This window comes from Silurus aristotelis (genome assembly GCF_946808225.1).
Source record: "Silurus aristotelis genome assembly, chromosome: 26".
NCBI classification, from domain to species: Eukaryota; Metazoa; Chordata; class Actinopteri; order Siluriformes; family Siluridae; genus Silurus; species Silurus aristotelis.
Genome location: NC_139599.1, coordinates 13,420,607 through 13,445,255, shown reverse-complemented (window position 1 = coordinate 13,445,255; position 24,649 = coordinate 13,420,607). Strand labels below are relative to the sequence as shown.

Sequence of the window (24,649 nt, the reverse complement as noted above, 5' to 3'; positions counted from 1 at the left end):
AGCAAGGCCCTTAACCCCAGTAGCTGCTCAGTTGTACAAATGAGATAAATATAAGTTTCTCTGGATAAGGAAAAATGCCATAAATGTAAATTATCAGTCAGTGCCACAGAGATATAAGACGTATTGTACTGTTACATTAGCATAAACACTGGCAGAAAGAAAATGATTGGTTCAGTGGGGTTTTTTTTATTATAATTTTTTGTTTGGTTTTGTCAATAAAAATTTCATCAAACTGTCACCTTGACAAATTTGTATTTCTAACTGGAGAACCTGCCAACTTATTATTTACATTATGTAGGTTCAGTGGTGAAAGAAATACCAAACCAACATGGCTACCATTTTATACTTCAACTCCACGCAATTCCATCCGGACTGTGGCAAATTGGAACCGACTCCATCATACAACATTGACCTGAAGCATGTGTTTAGGCTCTGTAAATGCAATTTAGTGAACCAACAGTCTACCGGAGTGTTATTTGTGATGGAATGGCCTGTCCAGTCATTGCACCTAAATCCTATTGAACTGCTTTTGGATGAACTGGATTGCAAAATCAGAAATAAATCTCTAGTGAAGAACACTTTTGACAAGATTTTTGGCAAAGTCATTCAGCTGAATGCTTGGAGAAATGGATGCCAAGAATGTGTAAAACTGTAATTTGTGCTAAGGGAAAATAAAGTTACCTAGTTTGTTGCATGTAAACAAAAGGAACATGTTTTTCCAAACTGACCGGCACTGTATACATTCTTTTGAATCATGTCTTATGATGTAATAAATTCAGATTACATTCAGAAGCCCATGTGAACAAGGAATTTTCCTTAAAAAAATAAATAGCTATATAATGTATATTTAAAAAAAAATTATTACCCAATCATTTGGGTAAAACATACATTTTGCAAATATTTTCTATATCCTTCCAAAATAATCTTAAGTAAAGAAAAAAAAGATACAATGCACAACGGTTTCTTTTTCGATTCCAAAAAACTTACAGGTATATAAAATGTTCCACTGACATCCTTCCAAAACATGAGGAGCTCAAGGAGAAACTGTATTGTACTGTATGAACTAGGTTTTTTTTTTTTTTACATCAGAACACCACTAGAGGGCGACACTCACCTCAACAAGAATGTCTAGAAACGTAAACAATTTCAAACGATGTCTTTACATTCATTGCCATTAAACTGAGAACACTGATGCTGGACTGCTTTAACTGCCTGGCATTATGCTGAACATTTTGTATTATCTCGATATAATTTATTCAGTTTATTTGTATATATCTGTATATTACCTGTATTTACACTGTATATTGACTCAGGGACTGTTTTATGCCACCACACTTTTATTTACTAGGAAATAAATATCTGTTTATTCATTTATTCATCTGCAGTTTTATCCAGTGTCATAGTTTTGCTGTGAATTCGGAGCCTTTAAGGGAACGCTGGACGCAAAACACCCTGAATGGGGGCAAATCTGAATTATTAACATTATTTCTTCCTATTAAGATTTTCACTAATTTTGCGCCATTTAATTTCCTGAGAAGATACTATTTTGAAAATGTTTCCACAAAATCTGCCAGTTCTTCCAACATGTGATGATTTACACCATTGATTAGAAAAGCTCCTTGGATCTTCAGCTGAACATCTGTAGCCTCATTTTCTAGATTGTGCCTGTCCAAACTTTTTTTTCGCATACTGACATGCTTTTCATTTGATCACAGTTGCACAGAGTAGTTTTTTAAGTTAACGCCTCAAACTAGCATGAACATCCCCTGTTGCATTGAGTCCAGAGATTGTTTTGTGTACAAAATCCCATGAAATCAGTACTTTCTACAATGATTCATGAACTTGCAGGTGGTTTTTAACCCCCCTGTCAAATAATGTTGAACGTATGTGAATAATATTAGCATAGAATAGCTTTCCTTTGCCAGATAAGTCTCTCTATGGAACGTAGCATAGATAACACTGCTTAGCTGATAGATTAAATCCTTCCGCTTGCTGGAAAGTGCAGCGATACTGATATCACAGAGGCTGTGTATAATAGAATAAAATCAGAGCAAGTAACTCAATCACTGTGAGGTTTCATCATATCAGGCAAGATCGAGGAGGTAGACTGTACCAATAGAAGGAAGTATGCAAGGTCATCGACTTAGCATTTTCAACATCTCCAAGAACTCTGTGGGATCCTGCAGGTGAAGAACATTTCTATAAGATTCTGACACCACGATCTAAAGGACAGAGTTTGAGTTTCTGGAGAAAAACCAGCTCCTGCAAAAAAAAAAAAAAAAAAAAAAAAAAAAAAAGGAACTAGATATTACGAAAGGTTAAGAACAAGGATATCCTGGTGCTGATAGGAGCTGATATGGTTGCACTCGGAAAGCCGGAAGAACCAAAGAATTCATTGCGATAGTTTCCAGTAATACCAGCTCATTCCTGTAAAATTCCTAGGAAGAGCAGAAAACACTCATTTCTATGGTGGGAGGAGCAAATTCCCATTGCAAGCGTGTGAGCGTATGTCCTCGAGATCGACTTCTGCTTTTTTGTCACACTATACTATAAATAAACAGCCACCTTTCAGATTCAGATGCGTGAAAAGTTACATTAAAGAGGCTCTCTGTAATATTTTAAGGTATTCATAGACTTCATAGTTATCTATAATTGTACAAAATTGCCATGTAGTTTATTATGCTAGTTTACTTAAATTAAACCCCCCCCCCCCAAAAAAAAAAAAAAAAAAAAAACCAGAACCAAACCGCCCTGCCTTTCATTAAAACCCAATTTACTGTATGAGGTGAATATACTTTCAGGAGACGGCTTGGTAAAAGATGAAGGTCTGTAACTATTTCATTTGAAATAAAAGTCACCTTATAGGTAGCAGAATCACAAATTGCTCCTTTAATAGTATAAAACCAGGTGACAGCTATTTCCAACAAGCTCTATTTCTCTATTTCTTTTTTTTACATGTCAAACTAACAGTTAGAGGTAAATTTCTTTTGCAATTTTAACATAGAAATTTTGGATTCCCTTGTCAACCTGGATGAATTTTCACTTGACATTTATATTAAAGGTGCCCTTTGTAATGTTTTTTATAAAAAACCCTATATTGCCACAGGTACATCAGAAAGGCCATCATTTACAATGCCAGGATTACCTGCAGCTGTCATTTAACATAAAATCCATCGTGTGAGGTAGATTTTCTAGTGTCCACACACGACTTCGCTATTAAAAAGTATCCAATATTTAAAAAAAGCCAATGTTGACTACTTCACATCCAAGGAAGCAGTGGGCTGTAAAAATTACCAATACCCACAAAAAGAAGTGATAACTATGGGTAGTTTCGACTAGGAGCGAAGCTATGCAGCCATTTAACAGATGTTGCTGGTGTCTCTATTTTACTTTTTTTATTTTTCTGGCCCAGAAATGAACTCCACCCCTAGTTGTAATTACCCACAGCTGTTATTTTGCTACCTTATGAGGTAAATATTTAATAGTTTTACTAAATGACCTGGATATTAAACAATGTTAAATGTAAAAAAAAAATAATAATATTGACAAATTCCTGTCAAATGAAGCAGATGGCTGTAAAACTGACCAATTGCTTCTTTAATAGCATTAAACTGCTAATAAGATAATGGTTATTTCCTTTAGCATTCATTTGATTGCACCAATTATTTTACTAGCAAAGAATTTGAATCAGCCACGTTTTTAGGTTTGATGAAAAAATGCCCCTTTAAACACAAATGACTGCATATTTATATTAAAGGTAATTTTTAAAGGCATGTCTCCAATCGTATTTCGAAAGATACCTTGCATTTTTAATATGCGAGTGATCTTTGCTAGTTTCTTTATTTCAGCTCTGGGTTTCGTTATTTTTCTGGCCCAGAATTAAACTCTATCCCCAAATTCAACCAGAGTTCTCAAAGGTTTTGCCCTAAGCAACTTCATAAGGCAAACATAGTTTTAGTAGAGGGTGTTTTAAAGCAACCCTGTCATGGGCAGTATGACAAATCGCTGCTTTAATGTTATTTTAACACCTATATAACTTAACGTAATGATTTAAAAAGGCAAAAACGTGCTCGGTCCATAGATAAACATGACACTGTAATCAAACGCAACTTTAATGCATGATTCAGGAATTGTGCAGTATTTATTACACGTATTTCAAATACGTATTTCAAATCAAATACGTTCAAATAAAATGCTTTATACGACGGTCCGGCATGAGGGAATAGAATGAGGGAAAATGAACCAAGAAAAGGAAGATAAATAAAAAAGTATAGACCATATAAAATATATAAAGATATGAAATATATAAAGATATAAAATATATAAACTATATAAAGATATATGTAAAATATGTGTATATACAAGGATGCGTATGACATTAAAACAGTAAAATCTAAGATGATTTATTGATTGTCCTTAAAGTGTCCATGTGCAGTACGGTGTGGTATAAAGAATATATTATACATATTCAATATTTAATACATTCAAATATTAGATTAGATTTTGTAATACTTTGGTGTTTTGTATTTTTTGTAATACTGTAAAATACTTTGTAAGAAGTCTACATGATGACATAAAAAAAAAATATCTGGTCTCTGATTGGTGCCTACTCAGCAGTTTGCCCACACTTGTTGAGAACAGAACAGAAAATTGATCCATATGGAAGAAGGTGGTGAAGGTAAGAAACATGGAGGCTGCCAGCTTTCAAACAGGTGTTCAATGACTGATGAATTAATATTTGATTGCTGAATATTGTACCCTAATTGAAGTCGCTGTTTAGTAGGATCATGATTTTGCATCCCACTGCATGAACGACTGCCTGACACATAATATATTATTATATTTATGATCAACAATCAAATGATTCATTAGTTAGAAAAAAGTTGCTATGAATACAGGTGGCATCAGTCGTCTTCTTATGAATGACTTGTTTGTCACTGAGTCGTTGTTGCTGATGTAAAGTAGGTCCTTCGTTACCAAACACTAAGTAACTAAATTAGGAAATAATGATGAGTCATTCGCAAACTGTTAAACATTAAAATGACGGTTAGTTTAAAACTAGCCTTCATCTGGGAGATCATAGGGATTTGTATGTAAATATTTGATCTGTTAACTGGTTGCATGTGTCAGATTTATTGTGTGACTCGGCCGGAGAAAACCTGTTGCTATCAAACATTGTTTACTTAATCAACTGAGTCAGTGTAATGGTGAAGGAACAGATTAAACAGGCAACTTGATGGAAGGTTTGTGAAGAAATGTCATGCTCCCTTTTACAAATATTTTTTAGTATTTTTAAAATACAAAAATACAGTAATATATTTTGATGCATAATGTGCCTGCTGTATTTTGTAGTTTATTTAGCCGTCTTTAAAGTGAAAGTTATTTGGTATTTTCTTTTTAAATACATTTTTATGTATCTTCACAAAACTATGGCAAGATTCTATCCATTCTGAGACGAGGTCCAGGATGTGCAGTTTATCTTTCTGGCTACGAATGATATTGTATGAACCACTGAATGAGTGATACAGCTATTCAGCTGGGGATTTACTGGAAAACCCGTTCTCATGCTGGCTTTTAAGTCTGATGTGTATCAAATACAAGATGATCTAATAGGGTCTTTTGTTTCTCTCTTCTATTTCTTCAATGCTGCAAAATCCGGTCATGCATGGCAAACTAATATAGTTTGAGCATTCTTAGCTAATTTACAAAATTGCTTCATTTCTTACTTACTATGCATATATGCATTAATGTCAGAGGAAGATCTCATTATGTGTTAATGGACAAGAACACTTGCACTATTTTTGTGTTTTTAATGCTCAAATCTCTACTCCATTCAAATGGTATGATTCTCTATTTCACAACTTTCGATAGCATCTTCTTTTCGTGCACATACTAAGCTCAAAATGCCCCCAATACCCCTTAACCTCACCCTCCATCCTTTCTTTGTAATGCTGGTCTGGGGCTATCAGTATACATGCCTCTCGTCTTTGGTTACCTCATAGCCATAGAGCCTGTCCATTATTCTACTCCACTGGCACAGCAATACCCATATCACATTTGTCCTCTTAGGCTAATGCTATTGAGTGAAATCTGAATGAGAGTTGAATTGCTTTCGGCTGGTGAGTAAGAGCGAACAAAAAGCACTCACGACACTCCTTATAATGTTCTTCAACCTTATAACGCTGGCCATTTCCACTCCTTTTGCTAATGTTTGTTTTATACTGTGGATTGCAAGCTTATTAAAGTGTCTGCATTATTATCTGAGCAAATCATCATCACATTATAGGGTTGAAGGATGATGGTCTGGATGGTTTCTTCAAAGATGAGGACTCCTACTTAGGAGAGTCCAAATGGATTCTTGGATAGTTAATGAATTGACCTGGGAATCAGGTCTGTCGAAGACATTAGGGTTGTCTTTGTACATGGTATGGCTATACAAAATTCACTACAAAACATTCAGGGAGTATTCCCAAATTATATCTGAGGTTCTAGGGACACGGATCCACCCTGACCACAATAAAAAACAAAGATAAGTAACACAAGATGGGCAATAATTGCACAATAGTACTTGGTCACACATTGTGTTGGTGCAATTCTATTGCATGATATTTAGTAGGTAAGTATGTGCCAGATCGGGGGTCAAGTGATTTATTGTTTTTGCCAGTTAATCAGCTAAAATCCATACTGATAGTTTTTTCGGGTAGTGTCTATTGCTTGGGGCTGAGAAGATCCGCTGTCATTATGATAGTGGCCTCTAGAGGCGATAAGCTGTTTGTTTTTACACACGAAACGGCGCGCGCTGCACAGAGAGCGCTATACATTTACACATTTATGAAAAATTTATTACATATTTAAAAATATTTATTCATATAATTCATATATTTATTTATTTAGCACACTTTCATAAATCTGTGCTGTTTTAATTTTTTTATTTTTTTTATTTCAGTACTATTTCAGATGGTGTTTTTTTTTATCCAGTATCCATTTTCATATCCAAATATCGCTTGATTATCGGGAAGTACGATCCAAACCTAGTTATCGGTTTCAGTAAAATCCACTATTAGTCAAACTCTATTGCCAGATACAAATATTAGTTGGTGTTGATGTCACTATAAACAGAACTTTAAAACACCTTTTAAACCAAGGTACAGACTCTTCATTTACATCGCCATATTCAGTGATCTCAGTTTTACAGTTGAGCAATTAAGTGTTAAGGGTTTTGCTCAAGGGCAGTGGCAGCTTGGTCTTACTGGGATTTGAGCCAACATTGTAACTACTGAGCTTTTTAAGGTTTTGTCAAAACGATTTTTGGGTATGTTATAGGGTTTATTTGTTGTTTGTGTTGTGATTCCTTCTTAAAGAGAAGGAACTAATTTTAGACCTTTTAGAAGTGAATTTCCTCCTTTTTCTTCTGCTTGTATCTTGCAAAATAGCTTCTATATTTAAACAGCACGCGGCCAACACTTATGGATATCCGGCACACGTGAGATTTGACGCCGAACAGCATCCTTCCTCTCATGCAAAGAGCATATAGGTGTTTTCTTCTTCTTCTTCTTCTTCTTCTTCTTCTTCTACTTTTGCATACTACCCAGTGCGGTAGCGCGCACTCGTGCACTCACGCGCGCACGCGATAACTGTGCCGTCCCGAGGGTCTCACGTGATTGGATACCGGGATTGAGACGTCACAATTTCCCAAAGTTGCGGAAGTTAAAAGTTATTTTTTTTATCTCTCTCTCTTCCCCCCTCCTCACTCGCAGCGGTCGCGCATGGAAGAAAGCGCAAGTGCTCGAGGGGTAGAAACAAAAATGAGTGTTTGTAGCAATAAAACGCATCATACAAATACAATCTGAGTGTGTAGTCGCTGGGTTTTTTGGAGGGGGCTCATTTTCCCCCATTTCTCTCTCTGAGAATCACTTCCAAGAAGAAAGGAGAGAAAAAAAGAGAGAATGTGGGAGCAGGAAGAGTTCGAGAAGCACTGGAGGAATGAGTTTCCCGACGGCGAGGTGCCCAGGATGAACCTGTGCACCGTGGAGGACATCGAGAACGAGCTGGAGCTCTGCAAGGCGCGATTGAAGAGCCTGCAGCAGGAGCTGGCGATGGAGAAGTTTAAGGTGATCTACCTGCAGACCACCATCGCGCAGAAGAGGAAGAGTTACGACGCGGACAGGTGGGGAAGCAAGGAGCACGACGCGGAGGACGCTGCGCTCGCCAAGCCGGAGAGGAGCGAGCAGGAAGGCGTACGAGCTCCACCGGGGATCAGGCTGCACGCCCTGGTGAGCAGGAGCATGGAGGAGCCGTGCGGCGCGCTGGTCCGTGGAAGCAAGACGGGGAAACCTATACTGGTTCCTCCGCGGAAAAAGTCAGCCATGGTCAAGGAGAACGTTGCAGGTTCTGGTTGTGTTCATCTGCAGGATGAGTGTGACAGGAGGAGACGGGATTCGGAGCGGGACAGTGACCGAGACTACGACGACATGGAACTCAATGAGAACTTCGTGCGCAAGAATCTGATCGACCCCAAGGCGAAGGAGAGCCGCCAGTCCTCTCTCCGACCCTTTAGTAAGGATTTCGATTTCGGCGATGACGGAAGGTTGTCGCCTTGTATGCCTCTCCGGGGGAGTGTCGGTTCGGGTCGCAGCACACCGGACCGGCGCAGTGACGGTTACCTCAGCTCCGAGCACGAGGACTCCTCCTCAGTAGGTAAGACTTTAAACCGCAACTAAAAAGGTGCAATAAAAGATTAACGCTTATTCTTTATTTGCACAAATTATCTAGAAGATATGGCAAATACACTCTCAAAATCCTGCAATTCATACATCACCTGTCCTTTAAATATTGGAAACAATTACAAAACCAATTTCCGGCCCGGAAATTATGAATAATCTTGGAATGACATCATACGGGGGGCGGGGCTTTGTAAAGGATTATAATGTCCAGCCCTACCTAACCTTTTGAGACCCTGTGTGTTTCCTGGTGTCACGTTCCACTTTCTCAACCGTGTTTAATTCACCACACAGTATCATGAACACTATGAAACGTACGTGTCCCTGTTAATCCCGGACTCGCTGATAATGACGATGGACTTTAATATCCACCCATAACACAAAAAACCCCCACATACTTTGTTTTAGAAACCCGAGAGTCCTGAGGGACGCTAGGAGGACATGGTATTAAAAAACCCCTCCACAGACAGTAACCCGAGATGATAATCGAACCCGAATGAGATGTCTTCACTACCTGCTGTGTCACTGTACAATCTATTGTCTGATTAGGTGTCTCTAATCATTATTAAAGGTGTACTTTATATAATTGAATGAAAACATGTACACTACAGATACACTGCCACTTCAGCAACGTACTGTAGAAAACTTCATTTCCCCACAGTGAAGGGAGACATTATTTCCATCAAAGTACGATTCGCAAGACAAAGTGGATCATTATTTTATGCTTTTGGTGCGAAATTGAATTTCTCTCCATTTGCGTAACGGGTCGAAATCTGAATCTTCATGGGTTATTTCCAGAGGCACGTGTTCTAGCAGGAATTTTGGGCATGCTGACAGTGTAGAGTTCCTGAAAAAACGTTCACACGAGCTTTTTCACTCAGGGCCCTTTGGAATACCGCCATTTTCTTTCGTTTCTTTTTTTTGCAGAGTAATCTCAACTATTTCCCGTTTTGCCAAACTCTTAATAAACGAATTTATCGTTCACTCCGTAGCTGAGCGTGACGGAGACAAGGTGTTTACGACGGCTCTGAAGAATTGTGTATGTTCAGTAACGTCGTATCTATGACATAAAATACACCAATGAGTCGACTCTTCGGTTTAATGCGAATCAGAGTTTCTGAATCTGATTGGTTGGTTTCCTGAGGCATTGTCACTTTACCAAAGTACTTGTAGATCCTGACAAAAGGTACACATGTAAATACAGCTGGATCATCATTGTTCTGTCATTGCTTGTGGTTTGAATGTAATGTAGAGGTTTTATTGATAGTTTTTATAGTTTTGGTTTGACTTGAGAAAGAGCAATACACAAGCAGCAGCCACGTAATGGTGGCCTAATTACATTGTGAGGTGCGAATCCTAATCTAGATCTATCTCCCGATGAAACCTAAACACCTCAAATTTAATTTCTCTCTTTTTATTTTATAATTAATTCATTAATGTATTTATTTATTTATCTTATAAAATACTGTGTTTTTGTTTATTTCCTTCACCATAGTTGTGTTGGCTGGGGAAGTCCAAAAACATCCAATGTGAACTGCTAAAAAGAGGTAGTACTTGTTGTTTGGTTTGTGTTGGGCACAGCCACGATCATTTATGGTTAGAAAGTGACAACTCCAAATGCTTTCTTTGAGCCAAATTTCAGACGTTAAACATGACCGTACACACAATCTGACCGATCCAAGATTTGGAGATTAATTTGGTGAACTCCAACTGATTTATTCTAATGATGGACGATAAAAATAGACAGCAGCTCAGATTTTGTGGTTTACTGCCAAAAAGATATAGACATTAATATAGACTTTTTTTTCCTCAACCAAACAGCTTCATTGACTAATAGACTTGTAATTCAGTTTAACTGAGACTTTCTACTGCTATAACACCGTTAAATTCTTATTATCTATAAGCTGTTTGTGTTGGATAATTGCCTAGTCATGGTCACGCCTAGCGTTAAGCAAAGCTGAATAGCCCTGAAAGCACTTAGCCTTTCTTTTTGTACTGAAAGTGATATGTGCGTTTGAGAACAGGTGAAATCGATCCATCTTCTAGACAGGAAAAAAGAATTTTTTGATAACATTTGAAACACTTTGGGGCTCAAGAGGATACATGGTGCCGTTTTCCCGCTTCACAAGAAATCAACAAAACCTTCGCTAATTGCTGAAAACAAACTTCAGGAGTCATCTCAAGGCCCGTTCCCATCCCCAAACACACAACAACTCCTCACTGCCTGTAAAAACAATGGAAGATGTACAGTACAGAAATTGCTAATATGGACACATGGCGTAGTATCATGGTAGCAGTTACACACATGATTGAATTAAAAAGCAACCTGATTCATAGGCCGTGTCAAAAGAAACACATTTGATTTTCAAAACAAATATGAAACTCCAGCTTTACTAAGGTAAAGTAACTTAGTAGTGCCTTTGCGAGATAGCTAGCGCTCTGACTAACTAGCTTGCACTGTATTTGCTTGGATAATCGTTTAGCTTCAATAACGAATCACACCAGAAATAATTGTAAAGCATTTTATAAGGGCAGAAAGTACATGTTTTCCCTTCACAAGTGACCTTATAATGCTGATAACACAAAGGACATACGTGTCCATTCAATTATTTGGTGTTCTCTTTAGTGGGTTTTTTTTGTCCCACGTGCATTTTTACAGAAATGACTTCTTTTTATAGGCAAAACTTTAGGTGATTATAATGTGTGTTAGGATGTTGGGTTTAGTTGTTTATTTGGAAACAAACGTCACAGAAAGAGGAGAGAAGAGAGACTTTCTGGCCATAAAACCAATTTACACACATTTGTGAAGCGTTCATCCAGTGTTGGACCAGAACAGGAAGGGAAAAAATTAACCAACGAGTAGCAAAACAAAGACTGATTTCATTACAAAAACTGATATTTTATTAAACATTTAGTTTTTTTTCAACACAGATTTTTGTTTGTTGCTCAATTTCAGTACATTTTTTTATATTTTGATCAAACTTTTTTTCAAAACGTTAGCGCTCGCGGTAAAAGCCGAGCCGACTCTCAGATTCGGTTGTGCCATGCTGTGAGATGGTCTGTGCTTTCAGGCTTTGTTGAAAACCTGTCTGTCGTCTCACACGTACACATAAGATGTCTGTATGAAGATAAAGCAGATAGTGTACCACTCCAGAGTTTTGCTGACATTAGCACCAGATCATATCTTTTGCAAGGAAATCTGTTTTTAAAATATTTCTGAAAGTGTTGTTTTTTGGTTTTTAAGCTTCAGCTCCTTAAAACTTTCCGATATAGAAAGTCTCCAACCCAGAGAGTTTTTGCTGTTTTTCGGTAACACGAGGCATATTTTTTGTCGTTTTAACATCAAGAGCGAAGGGGGGGTTAGATAAAATAATACACATTATTTTATCTAACCTTATTACCGCTTTATCCGTGTGAAGCTTTGAGACAACGTCCATTGTTAAAAGCGATGTACAAATAAAATGCAATTGAATTATTGAGGAACTAACATACTTTGTGGGTCTTTTGTGCTGTTATTGGAAATGATTCACCCTGTTTTTTAGCGAGAATCCATTTCATACATAATATTTCCTTTATAGTCATCAGATTTCTTCATAATGTCAAAAGTCCTGTTAAATATTTTGTCTGTGTGTGGGTGGGTAAAGTTTCCCAGACAAGTAAGAGATTTTATGCTTTGCTTCCTCATGAAATGAAAACATACTGGACTTTTGGATGCACATTCAGAACATTTGTTTTGTGTGCGCTTTTGACCTATAGTTAACATTTGAAAATTTTCAGAGGCCACAATATGCCCAATGCACAATATAAATTTCACGAGCTCTACAGTTACTCAATAGCGATTTGGTTCTGCAAGCAGTCATAGTTAGCTTGTTTTTTTTTTTTTTCCCCCTCCTTCCCTGCTTCCTCTTTTCTTTCTGCTCTGTGCTCGGGAAAAAAAATGTGACCGATTTCTTGTACTTGGAATGAAATTCGGTTGTACAAGTAAAATCTTTCAGTCGATCTAGTCTCAAACCTGGTCTAAACGATTGTTGCTTTGTCTTTTCACATCAGTTAATTACACAATTAATGAAGTGCAAAAAAAGGGAACATCTGCTGTTCGAATGCTGGGAATCAGTCACGCTGTTTAACAGCAGGTTTTTAACCCATAAATGAGGTTTTCAGTAGGCAACACCGGATCATGTCCGAGAAGCTGAAGCCAAAAACCCAGCTGCCTGACTGTAGCATGTTACTTTATTTTTTCAACCTTTTTGTATTTTGTTTATGAGAAATGAAGCCTGACTACTTGTTTTTCCCACAGAAAGAACTGTTGGATAACAATTGACTCTCGATTTAAACACCTTGTTTTTTTTGTCTTCTTTATGTTTGTGTTTGACAATGTTCTTGTATTTGACCAGTTATGATTAAGCCTGCACTTTATCATAATGAATTCGCTTCATGCAGGGTTTTGACTCGAGATTGGGGTTTAAAAATACACCAGGATCAGAGCTGGGTGATAAAGCTGGAGAGGATAATGACACTTACACTCTAGTGCTGCAGGTTATAATAATAATAGCAATGCTCATTCTAATACGTTATCATTTTTAAAAAATAGTTTTCTCCTACACATTAAACTCTGTAAACTCCAAAAGAGCACGTGTATGGTGTCTAGTAACATCCCGGTCCCAGTAACATTGCGGAATTGCATTTGCCACATAACTAATTTGTTTGGCTAATTTTCCCGGTCTCTTGTGGATGGCACGATAGACCCAAACACTTATGGGGAATTGTTTTTCTGCAGTTTTATGTTGATACAATGAAATTTATTAATAAAAATATAACTTTTCAATATAAAATGAAGTAAAATGTTAATACAGTACATGTCCTCACTATAAATGTTATACGGTTTACTGTATTTCTAGAAATGTACACAAAATTCATCTCGCTATATTCTTGCAAATGTTTTCTGTGTGCGTATAAAGTGTGTGGGAGGACTATTTAAGGCTTTAACAATAAACAAAAAGAATTTTTGGGCCGGTTTTGGAACGTAACCACCGCGATAAACGGGGGATTACCGTATATCAAATTCACGAAATCGGTGTCTCTGATTTGTTTAGGAATTTTCTTTGTTTTCTGTCTTTGTAATATTACAATTTGAGTTTGTCATCTTTAAATCTAATCAACATTCACTCTGTTAAATGAGATTTATACAGCCAATATGCTGTTATAACAACTTCCACCCTTCTAGGAAGATGTTCCTCTGTATTTTGTAGTGGGATTGTGGAGATTTGTGCTCATTCCACCACAAGGGCGTTTGTAAAGGCAGGTACTGATGTTGGTGATGAGGCCTGGAGTGCCAACAGCTTTCTTATTTATATGGCCAATAGGGTTAAGAGCTCTGTAGCTGACCACTCAAGATCTTCCACTTCAACTCATGTAAACCATATCTTAATGGTGCTGGCTTTGTGCACAGAGGCATTGTCATGCTGGAACAGGTTGAAGTAAAAATGTTATGGTACCAGATCCTAAGACATCCTAAACAAATAGATGTGTCTAACTTTGGGTAAAAGTATGAGGAAAATGGAAAGTTTCAGGTGTACTTATATAGTGTATGTGTTTATATTTGGTTTGAGGATTTAAAAAAGGCTGGTGGAAACAACTAAGTGAATTGACTGCTTTCCCATAAAACTTTCCCATTTAATAAAATTTTTTCTGCGAGTCACATTTCAAATTAAAAATTTTGAAATTGAAGGCATAGGAAATAAAAGATTAAATTAAATATTATAGTGCAAAAATGATAGTCACGGAATTTTATTTGCAAAAAAAAGAAAGGTATGACTAACATTATAGGTGGTTTTTTTTTTATTTATTTGGTGATTTTAAGCAGTAGCCTATATTATCATAAATATTATAGTAGGAATTCCTCAAAGTCTTCCAGCCCAATTCCTTATTCGCATTGCAGATACTATAAATGATCCTAAAGTCTTGGACAAGTCTGTTGTATTTTTTCATCTTCAAAGCTCAAATTGTTTTGCTTAAAATGGTCCTGCTGACTTCAGTTGAGCCGCTTCCTGCTCAGCAAATACAGAACCTGTGGCATATTAACGGCATCGAACAACGGACTGAGAGCTGAGTCAAATCTGAAGCGACCTTCATGTTCAATGTGGGTAAAATTTCCATGTAGATTGTACACCACTTTGCTTTAGTGTAGCTGGGTTTTCTAGGCTAATAAATCACCATGAGACGAAGTTAACTGCATAAGGTTGTCTAAAACGACCATTTCCACACAACCCTCTTTCCTTTAAAGGAAACCAAGTTGATAAATACCACCACAGAAGCCTAAAACATATGGAATGATTTGATCACGTATGTCCCAATACACAACTTGTGTGTTTAGTCAGTCATCTATGGGTTTGGTCATCTTAAATCCACTATTAGTTACCTCATATAGAGTCCTTACAACAATATTCCAAGAACAATACCACAATTTGAACAATTATTTAGGACAATAAGAAGCTTTTTTGGTTACATTTCTGTATAGTTATGTTTAATCCGTGAAACAAGGTTGCTACTGTGATTGCCTAGATAACGGAATCTCCATCCTCACCAGAATCTCAGACCCTCTTGAAGTTCATTTGAAGAAAACGCTACAGACGTTACTGCTTTACCTGACACGAGAAAGTCCTTCTCGAAATGCTAAATAAGCATTACCTGATCAAAAGTCAGACACACTTTTGATTGTTTATGTTGGGTGGAGATGCCCAAACTAGGGCATGGCCCAAAGAAAGAAATGATGAAAGACAGAATGAATGAATGAATGAATCAGCTTCCTGTCTCTCATTAGAGGACACTGATGTTACAAGCATATGGCTGTATCGCTTACTATAAATGGGATTGTTTCTATATTGTATTTATTCTATATTGGGTGTTTCACTGAACTAGAACTTTGAAAGTGAAGCTGCATTAGCAGCAGATTGCAATATGTTTTTCAAATATAGATTTTTTTTCAAATACTATGAAATCATAAATCAGCAGAACCATGGCAACTTTTATTTTAATATATTACAGTTTGGTATAATGCAAATTTTCCTATGACCCCCTCATAGGAAAACGTTTCCCACCTCTGATGTAGTCCAGCGGTCCCCAACCTTTTTTGCACCGCGGACCGTTTAAATGTCAGACGATATTTTCACGGACCGGCCTTTAAGGTGTGGCGGATAAATACAGCAAAATGATATGATACGACCATAAAAACTGGTATTTTTAAAATATAATAATAAACGTGAATTTACTGTGTTGTTTTTTGTTCATTTTGCTAGATTAGGGGTTTGATTTTAGCGGTAATGTAACATGTGTTAGCGGCCGGAGCAGCCCTTTTAAGAAGGTAGCGGATGGAGGTAAGACATGTGACCGAGGCATCATGACATGCATCAAGATTGAGTCATAGACAGATGTGGCGGAGAGAATCCAGTCATTTTCCAAAATAAAACATTCAGAATCAGATAATAAATAAAACGGAAATAATGTAAGTTGTGTATTCTTTTTTTTTTCCCGGTACCAATTGACCATTTGGGGTTGGGAACCACCGCTATGCAAGTCTATTAGCAAGATTCTGAATGAATAGAAATGAATGATGCCTGGTGTACATCGAATGATCACCAACGTAAAACAGTCGTGGCTCCCAAACGGTGATCCTACGTCACACTCTGAGGTTCAAAGGCACCGGTTGTCAAGGTCTTACGAACAAAGATAGCCTGCAAAAAAAATTGTCCGAATGACCATCTCTTAGCGTGATTGCTGCTAAAACCTTCGTCTAAAGACTAGCTAATAAAACATGATAAAATTTTATAATAAAAAATTATACATTGACTGACATGACATGGCTCTAGAACTTAATCATTCATCAAATGATTTACCGTTGGATGAAAAAGTAATGCCAGTATGTAAGATTTCAATAAGATGATGTATCCTCCATGAAAGTAATTTTTGTACATTAAAAAAATGCTCTATTTGTTTACCCCTAGTACATGCTGGGAACGTTTTATTTTTTATACTAACTTGCGTTGAAGCCTACAATGTATTAGGTGACACAGACTGTCAGTGATTACAAAATCACTGACAGTCTATTAAAGGAAACGAACCATAAATATTTAGCGAAAATGACCGTCTTAATGTTGACACTCAATGTTTCAGGTGGATGAAAGCTAGCTAGGTAGCCTAGAAATCCTGATGCATGTTTTTCTGAGGTAAAAAATCCTGCTAACTTTCTTATTTTTGCTTATGTAGCTCTATTTCTGTTCAGCACACAAAAGTTTGGCAGACAGAACTAAGCGTTTTCCGAAAAACCTTTCATAAACATGCCTAAAAACCTCTTCGGTAATGTACATTGTAACCGAGAACCCATTATTAATGTTTATTTGCAGCTAATTTATTTTTTATTTTTAACCGAACCGACCCACTTCTTCCTTGTTGTTACAGATGTATTTGCTCGTGCAAAGTGTGCTGAGGTTTAGTGGTGTTAGACAGCAAAACCGCTAACACATCATCCCTTTAATAGACATACAGATAGCATCGTATGCTACGCGAACCCTAAGCTGTTCTCATACGAGTTATCGGCAGGCTATGTTTTTTTTTTCACACGTGCACCAGATGTGTGAGTAAAGACTTTGCATTAAATGTTTGATGAATAGAAATGGATAATATTTAACATATAAATGTATTATATCACGTATAAGAAGGTACATCAAAGGGTGGAGGAATTTGCCACAATTTTTTCAAGGTTTGATCTCTTTTCTGAGGTACTAATAATAGCTGAAGATCTTTTTTTCAATGCTTGGTTGAAAAGTCTTTACAGCCAATGATTTTCCAAAAGACTGGAACCCATAGACATCAAGAGATGCTGGGTTTCTATGTCTCCAACCTCTTGTGATGTTCTGCAGGGCCTTCACCTCAACTGTCTTGGTGTTTTAGACTTGCTGATGGCATGATTGACTCTGCTATTGCAGAACATTTTACGTCTTTGCCTTGAAACAAGACCATAGGATGTTGTTCTGGAATTTTGCAGTCTTTTTTTTTATTATTGTTTTTGTTTTTTGTTTTGTTTTTTTGGTCGCAAACTTTGTTTTTGAGGCTTGCCATTGGGCAACATGTTGTGGTAAACCTTCTATGTGGTGAAGTCTTCTCTTGGTTGTGGACTAGAACACAGAATACCCTACACTGACGCCAACCTTGTGGAGGATGTTTATGATCTGGCCAACAGTTGTGGAGGGGGTTTTCTTCAAACCAGATAAAAATTGCTATCATTCTATGTGGCTTTCTGGGTTGTTTCCCAATCATTCTTTTAATGAATGCATTACATAGTTTTTATACTTTGTCTTACAAATGGTGGACCTTTGGACCTAATTAAAAGTTAGCAACAACTAAACGGAAATGCCCCACTGCAAATCACTGACGGAATATTTATGGATTTGACTATATAGTGACTGTACTAGCATTACTCATTGGAGCAGCAAAAAAAAAACCTGACTGAAGAGGTAGCTCCACGCCCACATGAGACATGAGCAATCTATCACATGCTAGTGTGAGCATAAGGTTATTTTAAAGGTCAAAATGAGTACAAAAGCAGGCTATGTCGAGAGAAGAACTTGCACCTCAGCAGTTACGCTTCAGTGCTTGTGAGCGAATGTTGGTGGGTTCACATGATTTCCTTGATTCATTGTGGACTTTGACCATTGTCTCACTACTACGTCATGCCTGCGTGTCTGTACTTGGATTGCGAAAGAAAAAGGAGGCTCAGGAAACGAAACCCAAACGGAAACTCTCCTGCAAGACACAATTTGTTTGTTTCTTGATTCACAGCATTTCCGATCGGCCTTGTGGATGCCAAGATCTTATTAGGCTAAATTTGGTAGCAAAGAGATGACTTTTAAGTGGTTTTTTTTTTTATTATTTTGTTTTATTTATCATTTATTTGTCAATTTCATGCTAACCACAACAAAGTGTGTTACAGCTGGTTAGCAGAGGGAAGTCTGCAGAAAGGCGACTAAGTTGCACTGCATTTCCTGCTAGTTTTTCATTAGGATTCTGCAGCAGGATTATACTAGATGAATGCAGACGGTGTGTAGATTAAAGAAGGAAATTATTTGGAGTATTCTTTATATATGCGCACACACACGCTCACACACAATAAACCTGCCTTTCATGCTTTGCATTTTCTCCCATTTCATTGTCAAGCTAGTGAAATAGTGGACTTGCCCAGGCCCATTCCTGTAGATCAGGTCTGAGATGTGAACCCTTTGAGTGTGTGTGTGTGTGTGTGTGCGCGCCCTCTTAAGGGTTCTGCATAGAACTTTCAAGAGGAACAAAATAGCAAACAATCCTGTGATCATCATGTAAAAAAACACAGAGAGTTAATGAAATGTATTTAGCATCCAACCAAAAGTGCACATGACCTGTTTACATTAAAGAGCAAGAATAAGGATGTGGGTACATATGTGCAGGGGTGAGAGTGATTCATGTACAGAAGGTGATATGGTATAAATAGTAAGTATAACTGTGCAAGAAATGAATAAACTGTCCTCAGAATGTATCGCTTTAAAAGGACGTTTCTACATATTTTAGTACATTTCCAGACATTTTTTGTTATATGTTGCCAGTGCACTGAAGCGTAATCAGTTGAAAGGAGCTGAACCGAGTCGATGAATCCGACAGACCGAACCGCCAGACGAAATAAACCTCCCAGTCAACACACCAAATTGACTACAGTATGAGTGCACTGTTACCCAGCGAAGCTTTTATTACAGTCAGATACCAAAAACTTGCATAAAAGCATTTGAAAGAATGTGATCGTTTAGTTCACTGTGGACCATACATTAATGACTAGAGGTTGATTAGTAGATTAATTGATTTTTATCGGCATCGGTCGATTGTGCTGCAAATTAGGCTGAAATTAAGCTAATTTAGCTACCTTTTTGCTACTTGGTAACTTCTCAAGAAAAAAAGATGCAAGTTCTTATCCTCCATGCTTAATCTTGCCTTATTTATTTCATATGACGCGACATTTGGAGAGAGACTGAGAACTTTTAGCTAAACTACAGGTAAACACTGGTCCCCCAAACCTGGTAACAAGCCCAGCAGGGAGATTATTATAGTACCCTGGGTTGTGTAGATAAGCGGCGTTGTTATAAATTCCGTTTCTGTACCGGAGAATTTCTCTCCCTTTGAGCTCACACTCTGCAGCCGTGCCTTGTTCCAACACCGCTTCAGCTAACGGGGGCAGGGGAAAACATTTCGCTTCAAAAGCGCCATCACGCCGTAGCCCACTAGAGTCGATGCCGACCATGCTCATCAAGCATGCAACAAGTCATTTGCATGTGAAAGTAAAAGCACATGCAATTCCGACGAAATTCTGGGTGCTAGTGTGAAACACTACTTTCTTTTCGGCTTCTCCCGTTAGGGGTCGCCACAGCGGATCCTCCGCACGTTTGATTTGGCACATGTTTTACGCTGGATGCCTTTCCTAACGCAACCCTCCCCCAATTTATCCGGGCTTGGGACCGGCACTAAGAGTGGCTGGGGATGGTTCCCTGACCGGGAATCGAACCCGGGTCGCAGCAGTGGGAGCGCTGCATCTTAACCACTAGACCACCAGGGGACCCTCTTGTTTATTTTAGTTATTATATTATTCTTTTTTTTTGCACTAAAACTTTTTTTTTCTAGATTTTTTTTTTTAAGTCTAGATTTTTGATTACCTGTTTTGTGTATTTAATATTCAACGTACACATTGATGCGTATTATTTGACTGTTTAATGAGACGGGGAGGGAAGGGGAAGGGCAAAAGAAATCAGCATCCGCAGAGAAATCCGCATCGGCATCGGACAGAGACAATATCGACCTCTAGAGATGACCCAGGGGGAGGTGAGGTGTTTGGAAGACCTGGCTGTAGTTTTTCAGTTTTAGAAAATGTCTGATGCAGATCCTCTGTTGATTTTCTCTACAGTGACTTGCTAAAGGGTTTGAAACCTTACATTAAATTTCTGCCATTTGCCAGACGACTTTTATTCAGAGCGACTTACAGCTGAGCAGGGGAGGGTTAAGGGCCTTGCTCAAGGGCCCAGCAGTGGCAGCTCATTGGTGTGAATTGTGACCTTCCAATCCGAAGGCCAACGCCTTAACCACTGAGCTACCACCTTCCTACATTCTAACAATATCGTAATCAGCGATGTCACAATAGATATCACAGGTATTACAATATCATACATTTACATACTTTATTACTTCTTTTTGCTGTTACGTCGTATCATTAAGGATATATCGAGTAAACCAACAGCCAGCATCCTGTCTTGCGTTTATTCTCCGCAATTCAAAACTTGTTTGTTGAGTCTGCGCCGCTAGTCAGAAGCGGTTACTCGAAGCACCACTTCCAGACAAAACATAAGTGTTCCAGGCCGGCGTTTTATGTTTATAGCGGTAAACAAATCGTAGACGGTTACGCATAAAAAAGGTTGGCTGCTGTCGGATATTCGTCTCGTGTTATTTGTTATCGTCTGTCTGCAGATCCTTGTTGTGGGTGGATTTAAAGCTGCGAGGGAGTAGGAGTAGTGTGTGGGTGCCTCTCCTTGTATTTTTTGCATTTTACATAATAACTGTGAGTGGAACTTGCTAAAGCACCAGTGTTCACCTGTAGCGGAAAGGTGTGTGTGTTAGTGTGTGTGTGTTAGTGTGTGAGCCAGCATGTTAGATCATGCTGAAGTGATTATTGTACTGGGCTCAGTGTTTTTACTTTTGGCACTAGAACATCTTGCTTTTATTTCCACTACACTGTTGCTGGTGAATACTCTAATCTGATTGGTTCATTTTCCATCCCAGAAGTTTTTGACACAACAACCAGCTGTGCTTATTTTAGCCTGAATTCAGGGCTACGTTATACAGGCAGGGCACACACTAATTATTATTATTATACCTTGAACTCTACGAACACTGTACGACAATCAAAAACTAACGCACACAAGAAAAAGACTCACCCGAAGTTTTACGTCATCAATCCGTGACTCGTTCAGACCCGCGTTTTCTCGCTAATGGTAGATAGCAGCAAACGAAAAACAGCTTGTAGCGTTCATTTTGTTCAAGAAGTTCCTTGATGATAAAAATGCCAGAAAAACACTCATTTTCCCTCCATAACTCAGTAAGTTTTATTTATTTAAAATTTTTTTGCTGTACTGTTGTCCACCTGACTTGTTTTTCTCTGAGGTGGTTTGAAGTTGTCTCACTAATTGCGTCATCGGTTTCGTAGCAAATCGCGTCATCGGGTTTGACCCCAAGCGCGTCATCGGGTTTGACCCCAAGCGCGTCCCCGGGTTTGACCCCAAGCGCGTCCCCGGGTTTGACCCCAAGCGCGTCCTCGGGTTTGACCCCAATCTCGTCCTCGGGTTTGACCCCAATCTCGTCCTCGGGTTCTCGTCCTACAGTTGGTTCTTGGTTTGACAGGCGCAGTAGAGGCAGTCACACTGCAGGAAAGTTTCTGAACTCTCTTCTTACACCGGCAGAATTTCATCAGATGAGAAAAAAACTATTTCTCCGGCCATTAATCCGCTGTCAGCGAACAAACCAGCAGTCAAAGACTGCAGATTTTAGCCCAGGATTATAGGAATCTTTTAGGATTTCCAAAATGTGTCTCAGACGGCGTAATCGTGACCAAAATCGCATCTGGCTTAACACGGACCCTCCCAGCAATCGTACCTTTTGCATTCATGAGAAAACTTCCAGCTTCAGTCTCCCGGCTTTATGACGGGATTGCGTTCTGACTCGCATTAAAGCGCCCGTGAAATGAACAATGTAAACGTAACGACGTCTGTTTAGCTTTGCACATACGAAGCTCCTCGTCTGGTCGCCTTCCCAGAAGTACGAGTGGACCGAAAAGTTTTTTGATCGATAGATTTTTTTTTTTTGTGCTTGTAGATTTTTGACAGGAAGGTTTCAAAGCACCTACCTTCGTGCACCTCTTGTGCCAGCAGGGCCTCCAGCTGGTGTCAAAATAGGCCGCTTAACATGTAACCATGGCAATTGGGTTGTAATAAATGTCATCATGGTGATTTTTCGATGGTGTGAACAGCATGCGCGTGGGTATGCGAAGACCACAGCCGTGTGTGTGTGTGTGTGTGTGTGTGTGTGTGTGTGTGTGTGTGTGTGTGTGTGTGTGTGTGTGTGTGTGTGTGTGTGTGTGTGTGTGTTTGTGTTTGTGTTTGTGTGTGTGTGTGTGTGTGTGTGTGTGTGTGTGTGTGTGTGTGTGTGTGTTGGAAGCCACTATGTTTCAGTAAGGCCCTCTTGCCCTTTCATGCATAAGCTTTGTGCACTTGCAGTAGTGGTCTGCAGTGTATCTAGACAGGTTGAAACTTGCGTTTCCTGTCACCTCCTTTGCACATAGTGTTTATGCACTGACGCAGATGTAAAGGACACGGGGGGTATGGAGACGGATGATCCCTGTGTCCCCCTAATTGGAGCAGCCGAAAGAAGAAGATGACAACATACGCCAAACATCATGACTACCTGAGTAATATTGTGTTGGTCCCTCTTTTGCTGCCCAAACCAGTCCTCATCCCTTTGAGCATTAACAGCATTAACTTCTTCAGCAATTTGAGATACAGGAGCTTGTCTGTTGGATCGAAAGACATGGGCCAGCCTTCGCTCCCCACATGCATCAATGAGCCGCGTCGCCGGTTCACCACTGTTCTTTTCTTGTACCACTTAAAAGAGATACTGACCACTGCAGACCAGGAACATCCCACAAGAGCTGCACTTTTGGAGATGCTCTGACCCCGTCGTCTAGCAGTCACAATTTGTCAAACTCGCTCAAATCCTTACCATGCCTGCAATGATGTCAACACAAGTCGTATTGCATATGATAGCACCAAAATAATACATGATAAAAAAAAAAAACAGTAATGGTTTGATAATTGATTGAGCCTGAAATCAGACCAAGTCTGCAAGGGGGGTCTGCGGCAAACGTTACCCAGTGTGAAAACCACCTAAATCTTGCTTGATTAACAGCCACCAGTTAGGTCTTAACACCATACACCAGCTATAAAAAAGACCAGAGGACGAAGGTTGGTTTGTGTTGTCTCTGGAAAGCAGCTATCTGCCTACTTTTGCATACATCGGATGAAAGGGATTCTGGTTGTAAAGTGTAAAATGCAGTTTATGTAAAATAATAGTTCCCAAGGACATTCTTGGGGTGTTCATACCGATTGTGTAGTCTGTACTGTAATCACCAAAACCGAAGTCTGACCTTGAAGTGCCTTTGTCTTGTTTTTTTTAGTCTGGATCTCATGCTATTCTTCAACCAACATGCCTGTTTTTATTTACATTTCTTTTTAGTTTTTTTTAACTACACTATCAATTTAACCAATCACTATCAAAACCAATGTGGACACACTAAGAAAGAAGGAAGAAAGGCTTAGATCGGTTGAAAATTTTAAAAAACCAAACACTGTGTAATGGTGTTATTTATTTTTGTATAATTTTTTTTATGGTTTTCAACCAGTCTCAACCGCTCTTCAAGATAGATATCGATATACATATATATACATGCATATGCATATGATAAATGCTACACGTCGCCATAACATCCTGTTCTTCCCCACCTGTTTGTTTTAGAAGCGTCGCATCTGCTGGTTTCGGTACTATTTCTGAAACGTGATGATCAGGAAGTATGTATGGAAATTAAAAATAAAAGCAAAGGGACCGCACACCTGCAGTTTCCCAGCCACAGCATGCGTATAAATAAAAATCTCTTCAAGAGAAGCTTGCCATTGAGATTTTATTTATTTATTTGTTTGTTGTCAATGTTTGACGCAATATTTGAGCTTTAGTCATTTACAGGTCCTTGAGGTCCAAGGTTTCATTCCTGTGAACATGCAATAAAATGTACCACAATGTAACGACACGCCAATAAAATG

General features: G+C 38.5%; 1 protein-coding gene across 1 annotated transcript in view; it reads left to right on the top strand.

Annotated features, from left to right (window-relative positions):
- Positions 1 to 7,705: 7,705 nt before the first annotated feature.
- Positions 7,706 to 24,649, top strand: part of abr (ABR activator of RhoGEF and GTPase) — a 124,662-nt gene continuing 107,718 nt past the window's right edge. The window contains exon 1 of the mRNA XM_083531763.1: positions 7,706 to 8,697. Within this exon, the coding sequence (XP_083387889.1) occupies positions 7,947 to 8,697 (751 nt within the window). The 5' untranslated portion in view covers positions 7,706 to 7,946. The remainder of the gene's footprint in view (positions 8,698 to 24,649) is intronic.